This window comes from Aquarana catesbeiana, linkage group LG06 (assembly GCF_042186555.1).
Source record: "Aquarana catesbeiana isolate 2022-GZ linkage group LG06, ASM4218655v1, whole genome shotgun sequence".
Lineage (NCBI taxonomy): Eukaryota > Metazoa > Chordata > Amphibia > Anura > Ranidae > Aquarana > Aquarana catesbeiana.
In genome coordinates this window covers 231,501,588-231,523,082 of record NC_133329.1, presented here as the reverse complement: position 1 = coordinate 231,523,082, position 21,495 = coordinate 231,501,588, and the positions used below count along the sequence as shown (strand labels likewise).

The 21,495-nt window shown below is 41.5% G+C and overlaps 1 protein-coding gene across 1 annotated transcript in view; it reads left to right on the top strand.

The window, feature by feature from the left end:
- Window positions 1-21,495, top strand: part of MPG (N-methylpurine DNA glycosylase) — a 116,022-nt gene that overhangs the window by 52,253 nt on the left and 42,274 nt on the right. Inside the window, exon 3 of the mRNA XM_073633038.1 lies at window positions 13,556-13,760. Coding sequence (XP_073489139.1) covers window positions 13,556-13,760 — 205 coding nt within the window. The remainder of the gene's footprint in view (window positions 1-13,555; window positions 13,761-21,495) is intronic.

Here is a 21,495-nt window from a genome sequence, read left to right as displayed (position 1 = left end):
TCCAGGCGAAGGTGTTCTGGTGAGGAGGCAGTGCCATCCACCAGCACCGCAGTGCCATCCACCAGCACCGCAGTACCTCGGCAAGAAAGGCCATGTACCAGTGGGGTGTCACCTCAGTCCCAAAGGGTTAGGTCCTATGCCAGCCTTCCCTATTCCCTTCAGAACCCCTTGTGGCTTCCATTCCATCCAAGCTAACATTCCCCCTTTCACTGCCCAGCCAGGAGTCCAGGTGGACACAGAAAATTTTTCCCCGATAGATTTTTTCCATTTAATATTTACTGAGGACATGCTAGCATCAATTGTGGCCCAGTGCAACCTGTATGCACAACAATTCATAGCAAGTAACCCAACGTCCTATTATGCCCGTCCCTATGAGTGGAGAGACCTAACAGTGGAGGAGTTTAAACATTTTTTTGGGCCTCACATTTTGTATGGGACTAACCAAAAAAAATGAATAACGTTAATATTGGTCACCCCTGCCCATCCACCACATGCCCATCTTTTCCTCAGTAATGCCCAGAACCAGATATCTCATGATTATGAGATTCCTACACTATAATGATAATACCCAGTGCCCTCCCCTAAATGACCCAAATTATGATAAGCTTTATAAAATTCGGCCACTACTAAATTATTTTTCTGAAATCAGTTGTTTACCCCAGACGAACACATATGCGTGGATTAGTCCCTTATCAAATTTACTGTTAGGCTGGGCTTCAAAAATTGGGCAGCTATGGGGTGAAGCTGTATAAATTGTGCAACCGAGCCACAGGGTATACATATGCCTTCATGGTATACGAAGGGAAGGACACCCAGCTGCATCCCCCTAATTGCCCAGACTACATGGGATCAAGCGAGAAAGTCATTTTGGAAATCATAAACACACTCCTGGAGTAAGGCTACCATTTGTACGTAGATAACTTTTATACAAGTTTGCCCCTGTTCTGCAGCTTCACAGAAAGAACACTCCAGTATGTGGCACCTTAAAGATGAACCAGAAGAGCTTTCCTCAAAGCCTCGTCAACAAGAAGTCAGGAAGAAGGGAGACGGCGAGTTTGCGGAATAAGGAAATTCTGGCTGTGAAGTGGAGGGACAGAAGGGATGTCTACATGCTTTTTTCGATCCACAACAATACATTCATGGAGATCACCAGGAGGAATGGCCCAATCCAAAAGCCAACATGTATCCACAAATACAATATGTTCATGGGGGGGGGGGGGGTGTCGTCTTCAAAGACCAAATGCTCGAACCCTACCTTGCCACAAGATGAACATACCAGTGGTATAAAAAAGTATCCATTTATTTGTTTAATTTGGCCATATACAACAGCTATATTGTCTATCGCAACTCCACTGAAAGCCCCAAACCCTTCCGTGGCTACCAGGAGGAAATCACCACTGCCCTTATATTCCCGAACGGCCCACCAGAAAATATTTGATCCGATGTGATTAGCAGACTCTCCAAATGCCACTTTCCCAATAAAATCCCTCCCAGACCAACAGGCCAAAAACATCAGAAAAAATGCCGGTTGTGCACCACAGGAGTAGTTAGAAGAGACACCACTTATTATTGTCCCCAATGTTCTTCCCAACCAGGTCTCTGCATAGTTGACTGTTTCCGCCATTACCATACTTCACTAAATTATTAGTGAAGTATGAAAAACATAAACCTCACTTTCTGCCATTTACCTTCACACCCCTTATGCCTCTGCTTGCTCTGTAACTGCCCCTGCCCTGCCTTATTATTCGACCACGCTTCTGCCTACCGATTCTGTACATACCTCTGCCTGATCTGGAACTGATCCTGGCTTGTTATTCAACCACGCGTCTGCCTACCGATTCTGTACATACCTCTGCCTGATCTGCAACTGACCCTGGCTTGTTATTTGACCACGCTTCTGCCTACCGATTCTGTACATACCTCTGCCTGATCTGGAACTGACCCTGGACTGTTTGACCATGCTTTTTGCCTGCCTCTTGGAGTGATCTTGTACCCTGCCACTGGACTAGTGGTATTCATAACCCAGGGGTCTCACATATGTGAGGGGCTCCAGAATTGTTTTTCTGGATGAAGAAAACAAATTTTTTTGTTTTCTCGTTCCTAGATTAGGGTCTGGAGAATCGGAGGCTTCAAAGAGATTTGGGTGGGAGAAGCCTCTACCCCTGTCCCCATTCTGTCCTGAATGAGGCCCTACTTCTGCCTGCTGCCTGTAGAACCTATGCCATCATGCCTCTGCCTGTCGCATGAACTGACCACACCACACAGACCATGTTCCTGCCTACTATCAGGACCAATATTTTGGCACTGCTGACAATATGCTACAATTGCATTCCCTTTTGCTGACCAAGTCTCTGCCTGCTGCCTGGACCAGTGTTATTCTCCTGTGGACAACTGCGCTACTAAAACCACAGATAATCTTTTGTTTACCCTTTGCTCAGCAGAATGTATTTTGGGGTGTAATTCTTGGTATGTGCATGCTATGTGTCCCTAGAACACCTGACAGTGTTCCTTGCATGTTGGGCCTCTGTATGTGGCCAGGCTGTGTAAAAGTCTCACACATGTGGTATCGCCATACTCAGGACAAGTAGCAGAATGTATTTGGGGGTGTCATTTTTGCTATGCACATGCTATGTGTTGGAAATATCTTATAAGGGGGGCAGGAGGCGGAGCCTAGCAGAGCAGACATGCATTGTTAGAGCTCCACACCGCTGAGGAGAGAAGAGAAGGACAAAGCGGAGCCTGCAGGCTCAAAAGGTATCCATTTGAACATTTTTGCCCCAGGGAACAAACTGTGAAAGTTTGGGCAGGAAATATGGTACTGGGAGGAAACCGTGGCAGAAATAAAAATCACCTCACAAAGAGCTCACAGGCACTCACTGCAGCTGAAGCAGCTCCAGTCACCTCACAAGATACAGCATCAGGGCGCTCTCACAGACAAAAAATGTCACAGCAAGACTCTCCATTTGAGTCAGATACAGAACAAATCCTCTCACAAACTTCTCCACAAGCCTCCTCAGTATCCCCAGTAATATTATTACAATTTGAAAAGATGCTTCATAAGGCTTTAAAACAAACATCAGACCAAATAACAAAAAGCCTAACCAAAGAAATAAGAGAGCTGGGAAACCGCACCGCAGCCTTAGAAATAAAAATGGATGAAATTGTAATTACAACCCAAGAAAATATAACAGAATTGGAACAATTAAAAAAAGAGAATTTAATACTTCAAACTAAGCTCGAAGATTACGAAAATAGAGCCAGACTTTTAAACTTGCGCATAAGGGGAATACCTGAAACTGTGACAGACCTGCAATCTACTATTACTGCTCTATTACAAGAACTAAAGCCAGATATCCCTATTGAACGTTTAGAACTGGACAGAGTACACAGAGCCCTCACAGCCAAAAAGAAAGATGGACCCCCACGTGATATAATCACAAAATTTCATTATTACAGAACGAAAGAACAAATACTAATTGCTGCAAGAGAAAAAAAAGAACTTAATTTTCAAGGACACAATTATCAAATTTTTGCTGACCTATCCCAACTTACTATTACTAAAAGACGATCCATGAAACCCCAACTAATGGAACTGCAACGCCACAACATTATGTATCAATGGGGCTTCCCCTTTTCAGTCAGATTTAACTACCAAGGTACAATTTACAGAAGCAGATCAGCAGATGAACTACAACAAACCCTTTTAAAATTAAATCTGACAGAACCCACAAGCAGCAACACTCCCACATGCAGAAGAATGGCGTCATCTTCACCTTCAGGCAGCACCCAGAAAATTTCAGAACAAAATGGGAATCATCATTCTCACAAAAGAGGCCGTTATGCCACATCATCCATGGACCAAGAAGATTCAATGGACTGACATCCTAATTCCTGATATCTCTTCATTTATTATACTAAGAGATGGTTCTCTATAAAAACCTATATTTATAACTGAATGTAACTGCATTCTGATAGTCACACACTGTATGGGATCATGTTACATTCCAGTTATATTTCTTATTACTTCTGATTCATATAGCCTTAGAATATATAAGTGAAATAAGGAAATTCTTGTTCAGTTATATATTATCAGGTAATAACAATAGATTTATTACTTTTTAGGACAAATATGTTCAATAATCCAGAAGTAATGGAAGCTTTTTCTTTCTTTTCTTAAAACAAATATATTATTACCTAACTAGTTCCTAGAATTATGTTTTTGTTTATTCTAATCTGAAGCAATACAACCTCAATTTTATGAGTTAACATATCTAAACAGTTACATATGAATAAAATATGTAATTGTTTACTCTAAAAGGGTTAAAATCCCAAAATAATTCAAACTATCTTCATCAATACCAAAGTTATTAACAGTACCTTTCTAACTGAATTATTTAGCCTAGGGCAAGACTAACCATATACAACCACCCTGGAATAAATAATTTCAACAAAAACTATATTCTGCACTCCAATTAATGAAACATCATTTTGATGTCTTTTGACATAGCACTTCTCTCCTGTAAGCGGAAGATCCATGTACCCCCATTAGCCCTCCTCATTCTCCCAACCATATTATGTGGGAGTGTGACGAAGGCACTTATTCCCCTGAGAGAGATATTTATTCTCTTTCACGGGTAAATTGTGATTACTTGCAAAAAATAATTTATACAATGTATCATCTAATCTCATATGTTTTTTGTTTACTCTTTACTCCAGAATTCACTGGTTTCTTTTCTATCTATTCATCTCTTCAGTCCACACAGGTTGATCTGCGCAGTCAGCTCTGCATAACAAAAAGTAAGTCAAAACTATTTGATCTATTGCCATGGCACCACTGAATATACTTTCCCTGAATGTTCAGGGAATAAATGTCCCTCAAAAAAGGACCAAAGCCTTCCGTACTTTCCATAACAAGAAGGCTCACATAGTATGCCTCCAAGAAACACACTTCACCAAAGATTCTACTCCAAAATATATTTCTCCTTTTTATCAACAAATTTACACGGCTTCTGCCTGTACCAAGCAAAGGGGAACTCTAATTGCATTTCACCGATCAGCACCATTCACCTTATCATCAGAAATTAAAGACCCAGAAGGTAGATACCTGATACTCATGGGTTATATAATGGATACAGCAATCACGGTGATTTCCTACTACGCTCCTAACAAACAACCTACACCATTCCTCTCACATATATTACAAGTGATTAATACACACAAAATAGGAACAGTGATAATGTGTGGGGATTCGAACCAGGTCCTCCTCCCATTTCTAGATAAATCACCTTTTACACCATCCAAAATAACCTCTAGATTACCTTTTTCTCAACTTCTTTCCAAATACAATCTAGTAGATTCATGGAGAGAAAGTAACCCAATGAAAAAGAAATTCACTTATTTCTCGCACCCTCATCAAACCTTCACCAGAATAGATCATATTTTTCTAACAATAGGAATGATACCAGAAATTATTGCATCAGATATAATTCCGATTCCGTGGTCTGACCATAATGCAGTATACACTACTATAGCCTCAGCCATACCAAAAGCACATGACCCAACGTGGTACTTACCGGACATAATACTCAAACACCCACTACATCAGATGGCCATTGAACAAGCTTTAAAGGAATACATATCAATTAATAATACAACAGACATCTCCCCAATAACACTGTGGGAAGCTCATAAGCCTGTCTTGCGTGGTACAATACAAAGACAAATGGCACTATTTAAACGGGAACGCAAAAATCTAGCAAAAAAACTAGAACTCAATTTTAATGCAGCCTACATATCATTTCAAGATAATCCATCTCAGAGTACAAAATCTCATCTGGAAAAATCTAGATTGGAATACGATCTATTTCTCACTGAGTCAGTTGATAAATCCCTCAAACGCTCCAAACACAATTTCTACATGAATACAAACAAACCAGGTACATATTTGGCTCGGGCATTAAATTCAACTAACAAATCTTTCAAACCAATACGTTTGAAATTATCAAAAAATGTTTACACTTGTAATCCAGTTAAAATAGTCCATAAATTTCACTCACATCTCGCAACTTTATACAAGACAAACAATGAATTTAATCCTACAGAAGCTGAATCCTTCTTCTCAAAAATAACCTTACCTGAGTTATCTCAGAATCAAAAAAGCAGTTTGGATGAGCCTATAACTATAGATGAAGTTGCTAACGCCATAAAAGACCTAAAACTTAACAAAAGACCAGGCCCAGACGGCTACTCAGCTTTATACTATAAAACTTTCTTAGAAATACTCTCTCCCATTCTCACTGAAACTTTTAACAAACTTCTAGATGGACATTCTTTTCGGCAAGAAACACTAATGGCAATTGTTTGTATGATCCCAAAACCCCTTTCTGATGATACTTCCTGTGTGAATTATCGGCCTATCTCTCTGTTAAACCTCAATATTAAATTATTAGCAAAAATAATAGCAAAACGCCTCAATAGCATTATAGGAAAATTAATACATAGAGATCAAGTAGGCTTCATGCCAAATAGACAGGCAGGCGATAATATACGCAGGGCAGTGTTATTGGCACATATTGCTAAAAAACGGAAAATCCCTTTATGTTTTCTATCTCTCGATATTAAGAGGGCATTTGACACAGTATCCTGGCAATATATGCAATATTCATTACAAAAATGGGGTTTTGGACCCCACTTTTTAACATGGATCAAAGCATTATATAATAAACCCAAAGCCTATATAAAATATGCTGGATACAAATCTGAAGCCTTTAATATCGAAAGAGGTACCCGACAGGGTTGCCCATTATCTCCCTTATTATTTGCCCTTATACTCGAACCCATGGCCCAATACATCAGAACAAACCAAACTATAACTGGCATTGAAGTAGGAGGTATTACGCACAAATTATGTATATTTGCAGACGATATATTACTTTTTCTATCATCACCACAGGTCTCTGGTCCTAACTTAATACCAGCTCTTGATGGATTTGCAGCCCTATCCGGCCTTATGATTAATCCTAAGAAATGCCTAGTGCTTAATATTTCACTCACAAACATGGAATTGATCCCGGCTAGGGCTGCACTCCCATTCACATGGGCAAAAAAATCAATCCCATATCTTGGAATTCATTTAACAGCATCTCATTCTGACTTATTCTCAACCAATTATCCTCCTGTATTAAGACAGATCACAAATCTAATAAAACAATGGTCACAACTTCCTTTATCCTGGATAGGGAAGATTAATGCAATCAAAATGACTATTCCACCCAAATTGCTTTATCTATTCAGAGTCCTCCCTATTCCAATTCCTTCCTATTTTTTGAGAATAGTACAAAAAAGAGCAACTTCGTTTATATGGGGCTCTTCTAAACCACGTATACCTATACACACACTACATCTTCCCAAAAATAAAGGAGGCCTGGGATACCCTAATTTTACTAACTACTACAGAGCAGCACATTTGGCCAGTCTGTCCAAATACCATGCAAAACAGGAAATCCCATTATGGGTATTTATAGAGGCTTCAGAAAATGACCCTCTATTAATATCAAATTTATTATGGCTTGATCCTAAAGACCGCTTTAAAATTCACAATCCCATAACTAAACACTTCTTATCTCTCTGGGATAAACTAAAAACCAAATATCAGTTACAATCTCCACACAATCCTCTCCTTTCTTTTATCAGAAATCCGGCCTTTTATCCGGCATGGATCTACCCAAATTCTTTTAAAGCTTGGACAACATCAGGCATTCAGACACTAAATGACTTCATAGCATCTAAATCATTCCTTTCATTCCCATCGCTTAGAGAAAAATATGATCTACCAAACTCTGAGATATTTAGATATCTCCAAATCAAAAATTTCTATACACCATTCCTAAAGGGGGATACACCATTATCCCAATTATCCATTTTTGAATCAATCTGTACAAAAGATCCATTTGCTAAAGGTACAATTTCATCACTTTATAATCAATTATATGGAGTAGCAAATCTTAATAGACCCTCTTACGTTCAGAGGTGGGAGGAGGACCTGGGACGAACTTTAGAAGACACGGACTGGTCTAATATATGGCTCACATCTAAGTCATCTTCACCCAACATCTTGGCACTAGAGACAAATTATAAAGTCCTAACTCGCTGGTACCTTGTACCCGCTAGAGTGGCAAAATATTCACCTAATACCTCAACTCTTTGTTTTCGAGGATGCCCAGAAATAGGCACATATTTACACATATGGTGGACGTGCCCAGTAATCCAAACCTTCTGGAAGGAAGTCTTTGTGATTGCATCTAAAATATTTAAAAAAATAATACAACCAGATCCATATTTAACTTTACTTAATCTAAAACCGGAATGGTTAACACTCCCTCAATTCAAACTTATGATCCAACTAATAACGGCTGCAAAACAAACAGTGGCCAAGGCATGGAAATCTCCTACATTGGTACTAGCAGAAACAATTCACAGAATGAATAATACAATGTCCCATGCTAAGATGGTAGCCATCGATCAAAATCAAATTCCAAAATTTGAAAAACTTTGGCATCCTTGGATAAAACAACAGTTCCTGTCAAATTTCAATGACTCTGTCCTGTTGCCATGGTAACAGATTAAATGACTTACAGAGACACCCATTCTAAGGCTTCAAAGAGAACTAAAAAGAATAATAAACTGACGAGCGGGACAACCTTGTGGACCATACCTCTACCTTTCAACCCTTTTTCTTCTTTATCTTTCCTTTTCTCCACCTTACGATTAAAGCTCATTATCAGAACTTATTTGACCTATATACACTCTACTTGTAAACAATATGTATAGTAGGTATAAATCATTTAAATACCTACAAAAGTAACTAAGGAAATGATATATATCTTTAATTTAGGTTTACGTGAACCCAATGTTAAATATTTGAAATTTCATGATATTTACCTATATAAACCCTACTGTAAAACAATGAGCTTACTTTATAGATCCTTGTAAACTTACTTTATGTATATTTATGTATCTTTATAACATTGTATACTCAATAAACTTCTTTTGACAAGGAAATATCTTATAAATGGACAACTTTGCATAACAAAAATGCGTTTTCATTTGTTTTACACATTTTCCAAAAAGTTCTGGAAAAAAATGAACCGTTTAAAAGATGCATTATGCCTCATAGATTATACGTTGGGGTGTTAGCTTTCCAAAATTGGGTCATTTTGTGGGCGTTTCCATTGTCCTTGTGCTCCAGGACCTTCAAAAGTGTAATAGGTGTTTGAGAAATAAGATGTGTAATTTATGCTCCTAGAACACCTGCAGATGCTATTTCAATGTTGGGCCTCTGTATGTGGCCAGGCTGTGTAAAAGTCTCACACATGTGGTATCACCATACTCAAGAGGAGTAGCAGAATGTACTTTGGGGTGTCATTTTTGCTATGTACATGCTATGTGTTAGAAATATCTTATAAATGGACAACTTTGCATAAAAAAAACGCATTTTCATTTGTTTTCCACATTTTCCAAAAACTTCTGGAAAACAATGAACCGTTCAAATGCATTATGCCTTGTAAATTATACGTTGTGGTGTTAGCTTTCCAAAATGGGGTCATTTTGTGGACATTTCCATTGTCCTGGTGCTCCAGGGCCTTCAAAAGTGTAATAGGTAGTCAACAAGTTATATGTGTAATTTATGCTCCTAGAACACCTGATGGTGCTCCCTGCATGTTGGGCCTCTCTATGTGGCTAGGTTGTGAAAAAGTCCCACACACGTGGTATCGCCATACTTAGGAGGAGTAGCAGAATGTATTTTGGGGTGTCATTTTTGGTATACACATGCTATGTGAGAGAAATAACCTATTACAATGACAATTTTGTGGGGAAAGAAAAAAAAATCTTCATTTTGCAAAAAAACCCCCAGAGGTGATCAAATACCACCAAAAGAAAGCTCTATTTGTTTGAAAAAAGGACAAAAAAATGTATTTGGGTACAGTATTACACGACTGAGTAATTGTCATTCAAAGTGTGAGAGCACTGAAAGCTGAAAATTGGTCTGGGCAGGAGGGGGGTTTAATTGCCCAGTAGGCAAGTGGTTAATGGTCTGTTTGGAATTAAATTGCCATTAGACCCTGTAATTTGTTTGTTAAATATAATGGAGGAATCTAGCTATCCGGAGTGTGCTTATATTCCAATAGTAAGTCCGTTTCAAGAACGGGAGCTAATAGCACAAAAATGGATTTCCGTATACCCACCAACAGTGGAGGTATGAAGAATGCACATAAATGCAACCCTGTTAAAAGAGAAATATATTTTTTTACATCAAGGTTGCCAAGGGAAATTTGAGACTATTTGGACAAGATGGTTAGATGTTTTAGGCCCCGATTTGGAAGGAGCTTTATAGTATGAAAGGGGATATCGAGAGAGAGGACTGAGCTGGGGAGTGGAAATTTTTTTTTTTTGGGGTGTATGGTTTATTAAATGTGATGTGTATCAAGGTTCTATCTGGATTGTATGTATGCATTGTGTTTTGAACAATTTTTTGTTGTATCAAGGGAAAAAATTAGTAATAAACAAATTACTGGATCTAATAATAAAAAAGTGTTAGATTGGACCCACCAGGGAGTCAAGCACACACACACTCACATGGTCCCACACTGTTTGATGTGCAAGGGGGAATGAGGTGTTGGAAAAGACCCAATTGGTAAATCGTTTGGGCTCCATTTCTGTGAAGTTCAAAAATCAACTATAAGTAAATACTAATAATAAAGAGCATACTACTTTCTAAAAAAGCAGGGGAAAGAAAAGGAATGGAGCCCAACCCCAAAGATACTGAACATATGGATAAGGGAAAATTACCTCTTGCTACAACAGGGAAGACAGAAATCCAATAGCTGTTACAAGGTGTGCGAGAGAGGTGCTGCCATACGGACAGACTGACACCAAATGGAGATGTTATATGTGCTTAAACTACCCAGGAGGCCCTAATTGGACCTATCAGGGAGTCGAGCACACACACACATGGTCCCACACTAATAGATGTACAAGGGGGAGGTTCAGGTGTTGGAAAAAACCCAATGGTAGATTGTTTGGGCTTAATTTCTGTGAAATACAAAAATCAACTATAAGTAAATACTATATATATATATATATATATATATATATTATATTTATATATATAGATATATATTTTTGTATTATTGACTAATTTTCTGGCCACATTGAACATGCTTAATTTTAAGTCCCAATTTGCTGCTTATTTATTAATGTTTGAGGGTGTTAACTAATCTTCAGGCCTAAAATTATTTTTTATATATGCAAAAAATGAAAAACTGTCTCTGGCAGCAAAAGGGTTAAAGGAGTCCACCACCTTACTTTTTAGCAAAGTAAAAAATGAAATGCTTGCTCATAACCGGAATAAGGTCACTGTGGTGAGTGGCAGCTAGCTTCTCTCTTTCTACTTTCTCCTTCCTTCAGCTCAGTCCAGGCACTGATTGGCTCCCTTTGCCTCACACTGTTCATGCCCTGAGCCACAGTTATAAGAAGTAAGTGATAAAGATGAAGCTTAAATACCTCTATAAAAAGAAAATGTGCTAGCATCCCTGTTTTCTTTAGCAGATAGTATATTTTGCTCCAAGATAAGAATGGCGATGGGAATATACGCTATGAATGTAGATATGTACACTCATAGTGTAAGAATTTCAAAAGCTGGATTGTTGGTGAAAGTCCAGCCATCATATTATGTTGCTGGTAATTTGCCTTATTGTAGCAACGACCTGTCTTATGGATATCCTTTTTCTTGAGTCAGCTGTAATAAAAGCATTTGGAGCTAATAAATTGTGGGGCTTATATTAACTCATTTGCTTATCAAGTAATTTTGCATGCAGAAATGTTAACATTAATCTTTGGGTCTATTGCAACTAAAGCTACAGATTTAGTTTTGCATGGGAGTGCAGACAAATAGCACTACACATTACACACTAGCACATTATACCTATTTTCTCAGTTGTTCACAACTGTGAACACTTGGTTCACAACCTAATTTAACCTTAGAACTGTTGCAAATTTTTAAACACACACATATATGTTCATTTTCAACAGTGGCTAATTTATTATGAAAATTTGATACAGAAAATACATTTATCCTTAACTTGCATTAAAAATAATAGGCTCAACAGATTAGCAGAACTGTTTTGGTAAATGCCCCCCATTATGTTTACATGTAAACATTCTACTCTACCTTTAAAGCATAACTCTGGGATTGGCAAAAAATCCCCCATTAGTACACCCCCCCTACACAAAACACTAAACAGTTAATACATTTGTGAAATTCCTTACCATTGAAGAGAAAAATCTAATTGAATTTTCAGTCATCTCTGTAATTCAAAAAATGCAGCATCTATTCTGCCAAGGAAGGGCTGTTACACCAGGGATTGCATCATATCCTCTCCTCTCTCTCTACAGTACAGTATAATGAAACTACACTTCCCATCATGCTTTGGGAATTGCAGTGAATGTGGAAGGGTACACTAGGCCTGTACATTTTGAATGTGAACATCATGCCAAGTGAATGGCACTTACTCCCCGGTAGCTATGGGGTTAAGTCTGTACAGCTGCCCAGTTCCTTCCTCCCTTCTCCTCTGCTTATACAGAAAGATTACAAAACACTTTATCTCTCCCCTTTGTGTCTCCATTGATCCGCATTGTCACTAGTGAGATCTGTGCCCCCTGTCTGCCTGTGTGATTGCCCAGCATGTATGGGGTTAAATGGTTTGAGGGAACTTGTCAGCTCCAACAGGGCTTGTGATGGAAGGAGAGGAGCACTGCCTCTGTGGGAGGTTCAGACCGGGTATCTCTGTCTACCCACTGCAGTTAGCAAGAAGTGCTGGCTGAACTGAACTACAGGAGGGACGTGGCAAGACCAGTGGAATGCAAGGCACAGCAGCCTGTGGTCTTGCAAACTGGAAACCACAGGGAATCAACCCCATTATTTAAAAAATGCACAGGCTGTTTCTCAGAAACTACAGAGGCAATCAGAAAATGGACTACATATTCTAGAAAGGTAGGAAAGCAGCATTAAAACTATGACAAAAATGATTTGCCCCAAGTTCTGCTTTAAATATAGTTTATGAAAAACACACACTTACATTTCCTGGAAAAATTATAATGTGCGAGTAGGACAGTTGTATCCCTTTTTGAAGAGCTTTTTACAGATTTTACTCATCAGAAATGGAATCTGCTCCTTGATCTTTATTAGTGTAGTATTGGCTGACATATTATTTGTTTTTTTGCAAAGTCTGTCTGAAATAGTTTTATTCCTTAGTGTTAGAAGTAAAGCTCAGGTTAAACAAGCCCAAGAACAAAGCATCCAACTCACCTAAAAAAAATCTACCTGGTGTGTAATGTTTTGAGCCTTCTCTGTTAGCAGAAAGACATATTCTCTGTCTCCTAAAGAAAGACACCAGCCTTCTGGCTCCCCAATTGGCCTAACTAATTAACTGAATTCTACTTTAGACTATTCTGCAGAGTAAGATTTATTTCCTTGTTTGCAACTCTTGTTTATTAGATTTTGGTTCGTAAGCTGCCAGATGGATCAGAACTTCGTGCCAAGATTGTTGAGACAGAGTCCTATTTAGGAGGTGAAGATGAAGCTTCACATTCCAGAGGTGGCAAGCGGACAGAGAGAAATATTGCAATGTACATGAAACCTGGGACGATTTACGTGTATCAGATTTATGGTGTATACTTCTGTATAAATGTTTCCAGTAAGGGTAAGTTGTCTTTCCTTGTCCTCCATGTCTACTACTCGACACTTCCATCAAAATCAATAGCATAACTTTCAGTCCCTCCACTAATGCAAGAGTGCTAGGTGTAATCCTGGACTTTGACCTCTTCTTCAGGTTACACATCCAATCTTGCCAACTTATCTCTGTAACATGCACAAAATTCACCCCTCCCCTCTTAACAACACCTCAAAGATACTAATTCACCCCCTGATGATCTCTTGCTTCCATTGTTGCCAATACATTTTTCTTGACTTACCTTTACACAGGCTATCCCTCCTTCAGTCTAACATGAATGCTGCTAGTCACTAGACTCATCCACCTTACTAACAGATCAGTGGCCGTCGCCCTCTCCAGCTCTTTTGTACTTTCTCTCATGCTTGCCTCCAGAGCTTCTCTGTCTTCTGTAACTCCACACCCCAATCTGTGCAGCTATTTCCTAATCTGTTTGTCTTTAGACGATCCCTAAATACTCATCTCTTCTGGGAAGCCTATTTTACATCCCCTAAAAATTGTAATTCTACATTCTCCATTAGCTCCTCCCTCACAGTTGTTATCTTATGTATCACTTTCCCCTCCTTTTTAGATTATAAGCTCTCACGAGCAGGGCCCTCCTAATGCTCTTGTTTTTAATTACACAGTATCTGTAATGTTTCCTTTTACTTTGTAAAGCTCTGCACAGATTGTTGGCAATATATAAATATCTTGCATAATATACTGTATATGATACACAATAATAATTTAAATAATTATTTCAGTCAACAGTCAGCCATTATTTGCCTACTCATCTTCATGGACACTACTCTTGCTACCTCAATAATAAACACAAATCCAGACAAAATATAAAATAAGTCCACCGGAACCTTCCGGCCAATTATTGTGGTCTGTGCCAAGCATTCCCAGTCTAGACTGTAAAGCAGGGTTATCCAGGCTTTCTAAGCAAAGGGCCAATTTACTGCCCTTTAGGCTTTAGGGAGGCTGGACTGTGGCTAGTAGGTGTAGAAAATGCCCCGACATCAGTGCCCCATCATTGGTTTAAAAATGCAAAATAGTGCCCCATTGAGCGTGTCAGTAGGGGTAATGGTGCCCCATCATTGGTGTCAGATGGTGGAATAGTACCCCAAGGGCCAGATAAAGGCAAGCAAAGGGCAACATCCAGCCCCCGAGCCACAGTTTGGAGACCACTGCTATAAAAGTTATGATTTCTCGAGTTTTAGCTACAGTCAGGTCCATAAATATTGGGACATCGACACAATTCTAATCTTTTTGGCTCTATACACCACCACAATCGATTTGAAATGAAACAAACAAGATGTGCTTTAACTGCAGACTTTCAGCTTTAATTTGAGGGTATTTACATTCAAATCAGGTGAATCAGAGTGCTGTTGTCGATTGGCCCCCTCCCGGTGGTGGGTAAAGACACTAATACTCAATTTTTCTTTAACCATCCAAAGGAGATTTGCTTTGGTATCCTGGTAAAAGGGACCTAAATGACTGATGCGCTGTCTCCCCCTCCACATGCACATAGGAGTTGGGTAACATGCCGGTCATATGGTCTCCACAGCCCTTCTTCTGTATAGACAGAAAGGCATAGCTTCAGGGAAGACATCTGCAGAGTACAGCTGTTGTTTCTAGGAGCATACCTGTGCGCAGGCGCCAACCAAGAATGTCCAGAATGATCACAGACGCTTCTGCAGATGCGTATGCGCGCGTGCCTGTTACCAGAACTGGCGCCAGTCGGTCTATTTAAACAGAGCTTCAGCACTGGCTGGTTGCTGCTTGGTCTACAGCATTACCTGAATCCTGATTCCTGTCTGTTTGACTTCTGCTACCAATTCGGCTTGTTCCCGACTACCGCTGCCTGCTTCCTGCCCTGACCCTTGGCTTCCCACGGACTATTCTCTGTCTCTAGTTCCTGTTACCTAGCACCTGTTGCCGAACCTGCTTGTGACCCGATTACGCCTCTGCCTGCTGTCTATGCCTGATTTGCCCGTCTGTTGCCAAGACCTGCCTGTGACCCGACTACGCTTCTGCCTGCCGCTTCTGCCTGATCTGCCTGTCTGCTGTCTACCCGGCTTGTCTGACCCTACTTCTGGCTGTCCAGCCTGCTTCAAGCTCCTGCTTCCAGTGGCACATCTCTGCCTATCTCCTGCCAAGTCCGCCAGCCATCTGCCACCTCGCCTGCCTGCTACCTGCTGTGTTCCGGCCTTCTGCTGTGAGTTCTTGGCTACTGCTGATACAGACTTCTGGACTGATCACAGGCACTCTTACCCTACTGTGCTCCTGAGCCTGCTGTCCCACTATCAGGGGCTCTCAAGCCGGAGCTGTACGAGAGGCCTTCCTCTACAAGTTACGCTCACCCACCAGGTACGTGACAGTACCAAGCAGCCATGACTGAGCCTGCAGGAGAAACCTCTCTCGTATCTGGAGTCTGCCAGAGCATTGCAGGCTTGACACAAGCAATCAAGACCCTGCAGGAAAAGTTTGTTCAGCTTGAAGAATGTGTGCGGGTCCTGCCTCATCCTGCCATTCCTGCGGCTGCATCTTCTGCAATTGTGTCAACCCGGATAGTGTCCAGTACTGATTCTTCTACAGTGATGACATCCCCGAGCCACGGGTGCCTTGTCCCGAAAGGTTCTCCGGCAACCGGTCCAGATTTAGAGCATTCCGCAATGCCTGTCAGCTCTATTTTTCACTTCAACCACGGACTTTCTCTACCGAGACTACCAAGTGGGGTTCATCATATCTTTGCTCCAGGGTGAACCCCAAACCTGGGCTCATCGTCTGTTGGAAGTAAGGAATGCACAACCTGATACCATGTCCTCCTTCTTCCAGGCTATGTCCCGATTGTATGAGGACCCTCAACAAACTGCTACTGCCGAGTCTTCTCTCCATGCACTCCAGCAAGGCCGCCGAGCGGTCGAGGACTATGTTACGGACTTCAGATGTTGGAGTGCAGACACAGGTTGGAACAACGCAGCATTGCGGCATCAGTTCCGCCTGGGATTAGCGGAGGACCTGAAGGATGAGTTAGCTCGTGTGGGGGTGCCGAGTTCACTAGAGGACCTAATTTCCATATCCATTCAGATTGACCATCGTCTCCAAGAACGCAGGCAAGAAAAGTCAACTGGTCAATTTCAACCTGTATGGGTGATGCCTAAAGTTCCAGTTCGGGCCCAGCCAACATCTGTTAAGTTACTTTCCTCCAAACCGGCAACAGTGATGTCCACATGACTTGGCCTAATCCGCCCGTCACTCTCCTTTTTAGAACGGTCACGACGCTGGAGGGGCCGGCCATTATGTACGTAATTGCCCAACTAAAGGACTTAGATGTCTCACCGCTTCTTCAGTTACCCAGTCAGTCCTGCCAGCAACTTCCGCTCAACTGGCGCTTCCCATCACCTTCCAGCTTCCAGGCAGAAGCGTGTCTACAACAGCAATTGTGGACTCCGGGGCCTGCAGTTGCTTCATCGACTTGGCATTCGCAGGTCAACAACATATTCCTCTTCTACCCAAGGAGCAGGGACTTACTGTATTTCTGGCCGATGGCTCCTGTGTTAAGTCTGGACTTGTGACTAAGGAGACCCCTCCATTGTTGACTTTTACCCCTACCAATCACAAGGAACTTTTACGTCTAGACGCAATTTCCTCACCTCTGTTTCCTGTCATTCTGGCCATAACCCGCTGATTGATTGGAGCTCTGGCAGCATCAAGTACCAGTCATCATACTGTCAGAAGCACTGTCTATCTGAGCCCATCATGTCACCCACTGCGCTACTTTGTATGGACATTGATACTGAACTTTACCAAAGGGTGCCTGAGGCCTATCATGAATATCTGGACATTTTTAGTAAGCGGGGGGCAAACACCCTACCTCCACACAGAGCCTACGATCACCCCATCGAACTCCTGTCAGGGGCTGCAATTCCGTTTGGTCGGATCTTCCCTCTGTCCGAAAAGGAACTAGGTGCTCTGAAGGAGTATATTGACGAGAGTCTTCAAAAGGGGTTCATCTGCCCCTCTACTTCACCTGCTGGGGCGGGAATATTCTTTGTGAAGAAGAAGGACCATTCTCTATGGCCATGCGTAGATTATCGCGAACTAAATAAAATTACGGTAAAGAACCGTTATCCCCTTCCCCTGGTTTCAGAACTTTTCCAAAGACTTCGCTTCGAGCCTACAACCTTATCCGCATACGGAGGGGAGATGAGTGGAAGACTGCCTTTCGCACCCGTTTTGGCCATTACGAGTACCTCGTCATGCCCTTTGGTCTGTGTAATGTGCCAGCTACGTTTCAGCACTTTATTAACGACGTCTTTAAGGACTATCTAGACATCTTTGTTATCGTTTACTTAGACAACATACTTGTGTTTTCCACTTCTCTTGCAAGTCAACGCGAACATGTCAAGAATGTTCTCTGCCGCCTCCGCTTACATGGACTCTATGCCAAGTCAGAGAAGTGTGAGTTTAAGCAGCGAAGTATCCAGTTCTTGGGATTAATCATCTCCACCGGTGGGATTGAGATGGATCCCCAGAAAGTCTCAGCAATCCTGACCTGGCCAGCTCCCACTGATAAGAAGGGAATGCAGCGATTCGTGGGGTTTGCTAATTTTTACCGCAGATTCATCAAGAACTTTTCGGCTATAATCACACCCATCACACAACTTACCAAACAGGGTGTCCGTTTCCACTGGTCCCCCGAAGCCCAGGTTGCCTTTGAGACTCTTAAAGGACTGTTTACGTCTGCCCCGTACTAGGGCTGGGAGATTTTCTAAAAAAAAAAAATCTTCGATTCTCTTAAAAAAAACTCGATTCACGATTCAAATCGAGGTTTTTTTTTCTTTGGAAACTGCGCCGGTCCCGTGGCGCTGCGGGCATGAGCTTTTAGGCGAGGCCGCGGCTTCGGCCTAGTCCGCGGCGTCCGGCCTCGCGGACTAGGCCGAAGCCGCGGCCTCAGCTAAAAAGTCCTTGCCCGCAGCTCTTCAGGCCCGGCGCGGTGTCAGCGCTGGTCCGGAGGTGCTGCGGGCATGAGTTTTTGGGCGAGGCCGCGGCTTCGGCCTAGTCCGCGGCATCCGGTCGTAGCCGAGGACTAGGCCAAAGCCGCGGCCTCGCCTAAAAACTCATACCCGCAGCGCCTCGGGACCGGCGCGGTGAAAAAAAAAAATCTAAAAAAATTGATTTGCTTAAATTTTGAATCGATTTGACCTCTCAACTCAATTCAAGATTTAAATTGATTTTTTCCCCAGCCCTACCCCGTACTAAGCCACCCAGATCCAGTGCTACCCTACATTCTGGAGGTAGACGCTTCCGAGAGTGCTGTCGGAGGGGTTTTGTCCCTGCGCCAATGTCTCAAGAATCTGATTCACCCTGTAGCCTTTTTCTCTCGGAAGCTCGCCCCTGCTGAGAGAAACTACGATGTTGGCGATCGTGAACTTCTTGCCATAAAAGCTGTCCTCGAGGAATGGAGGTATTTGCTAGAGTGGGCAGCACACCCAATATTGATATATACGGATCATAAGAACCTTTAGTATTTACGGACGGCTAAGTGGCTGAAACCTCGACAGGCCCATTGGGCACTTTTCTTTTCAAGGTTCCTGTTTCATATAACCTACAGACCTGGGTCTAAGAATGTCAAGCCTGACGCGCTGTCGCCTTTGTTCGAAGATCCTAAGGACTTGCCAGTGTCAGACACCATTTTGCCAGCAGGAAACTTCCTATTACTACAAACTGACTTGGTGTCTCAACTAAAACAAGCATCCACAGTAACCCCTGCTCCCATCGGGGATACCCTTCAGGCAAGGGGGACCGAGTTTTTGTTCCGGAAGGAGTTCGGAAACTGGTGTTGGGTTTCTGCCATGATCATCCCTTAGCGGGGCATTTTGGGATTCGCAAGACAACAGAGCTGGTGCAATGCACTTTCTGGTGGCTAATCTGGAAAAAGACTGTAAAAGCTACGTAGGTGCATGCAGAACCTGTATCTGAAATAAGAGCACCCGAAACAGGGCATGGGGCTTGCTCAGACCTCTGCCTGTGCCCAACAGATTTCTATGGACTTTATAGTAGAATTACCACCTTCTGAAGATTGTACGGCCATCTTTTTTATTGTTGATCACCTGTCCAAGATGGCACACTACTTACCCATAAAGGGTACACCATCTGCTGCAGAGACGGCTCGAGTGTTCATCAGGGAAGTTGTGAGACTCCATGGGGTACCTGTTGATATCGTATCTATTAGATTGTAAGCTCTTCTGAGCAGGGCCCTCTTAATCCTCTTGTATTTTATTGTATTATAACTGTATTGTCTCCCTTTTATATTGTAAAGCACTGCGTAAACTGTTGGCGCTATATAAATCCTGTATAATAATAATAATAATATCTGACCAAGGGGTCCATTTTACGTCCAGGTTCTGGAAATCACTCTGTAAGACCCTGAAGATCAAACTCTCTATGTCATCTGCATACCACCCACAGTCTAACGGACAAACCGAACGGACTAACCAAACGTTGGAGCAATATATCTATTGCTTCACATCTTTTGTCCAGGATGACTGGGTGTCTCTCCTACCATTAGCCGAGTTTGCTTATAAAGCAAAAAGTGTACTAAAGCGCTGATATGAACTAGTAAATAAATAAATAAGTGACAAATACTAGAAGATGACCAAATAATATAGCTGCAATTATTGTGTATGTGAACTGATATCACACAAAAAGTGTTGTATATATTCAAAATGTATAATGCGCTAATATTAACCTCCCAATATAACACAGTGTGATCTCTCAATGATTAATCAGTGAATCATGTGCAAAATAATTAAATGGAGCCTATTATAAATAACATAACATCCTTCACCATAACAAAATCCTATAACTAAATATCAATGTGATAATAAATTATTGAACACAATTAAAAAGAGAAAAAAAAAGATGAGATATATTAATGTGATGAACCACAGTGCACAGGTATCTCAATAGGACAGCATACTGCTGTGAAAAAATATAATGTCTTTGGTGATTTGATAAATATATACAGGTTTCAATGAGTAATCCCTAGTGATAGCTGGCTTGCTCAAATATTCAGCTGCTCATTAGCATGGGCTGGCTTCTGGCTTTCAAAGAACTTCCGCAGTATGAAACAACAAAGAAAGAAAGACCTAGGGAGGAGCCAGTGACGAGCAGTGCTGTGTGTACACTGTTGGCATGTGAGGAGATCCCAGCTGTTAGCTGTATGCAACTGACCTTACCATATGCGATTTATTCTGCTGAAAAGTGTGAGTGAATTTTTACCCTTATTATATAAGGATTACATATCGAGTTTTCTTATAACAACTCCTGTCAGTCAGCCACTAAACAGTCTCCGTTCTTCGCAAACTATGGCTTCCATCCCACCTTCTTGCCTGATCTTGTCCCTGAGTCCTCAGTTCCAGCCATTCAGAATATGGTAGACTTCTTCAGTCTTAACAATAAATTGTTGCAAGAAGCCGTAACCAAGGCGCAGGAAGATAATAAAAAGGCTTTCGACAGAAGGAGGAGGGGAGAACTGATCCTGCAGCCTGGTGACCAGGTTTGGTTGGCCACAACCAATCTGAGATTGGCTTGCCCATCAAAGAAGCTTGCTCCAAAGTTTCTGGGACCGTTTCCTGTAAAGAGGAGAATTAACAATGTTTCCTATGAACTATCTTTACTGGATTCCTTCAGGATACAGCCAGTGTTCCATGTATCTTTA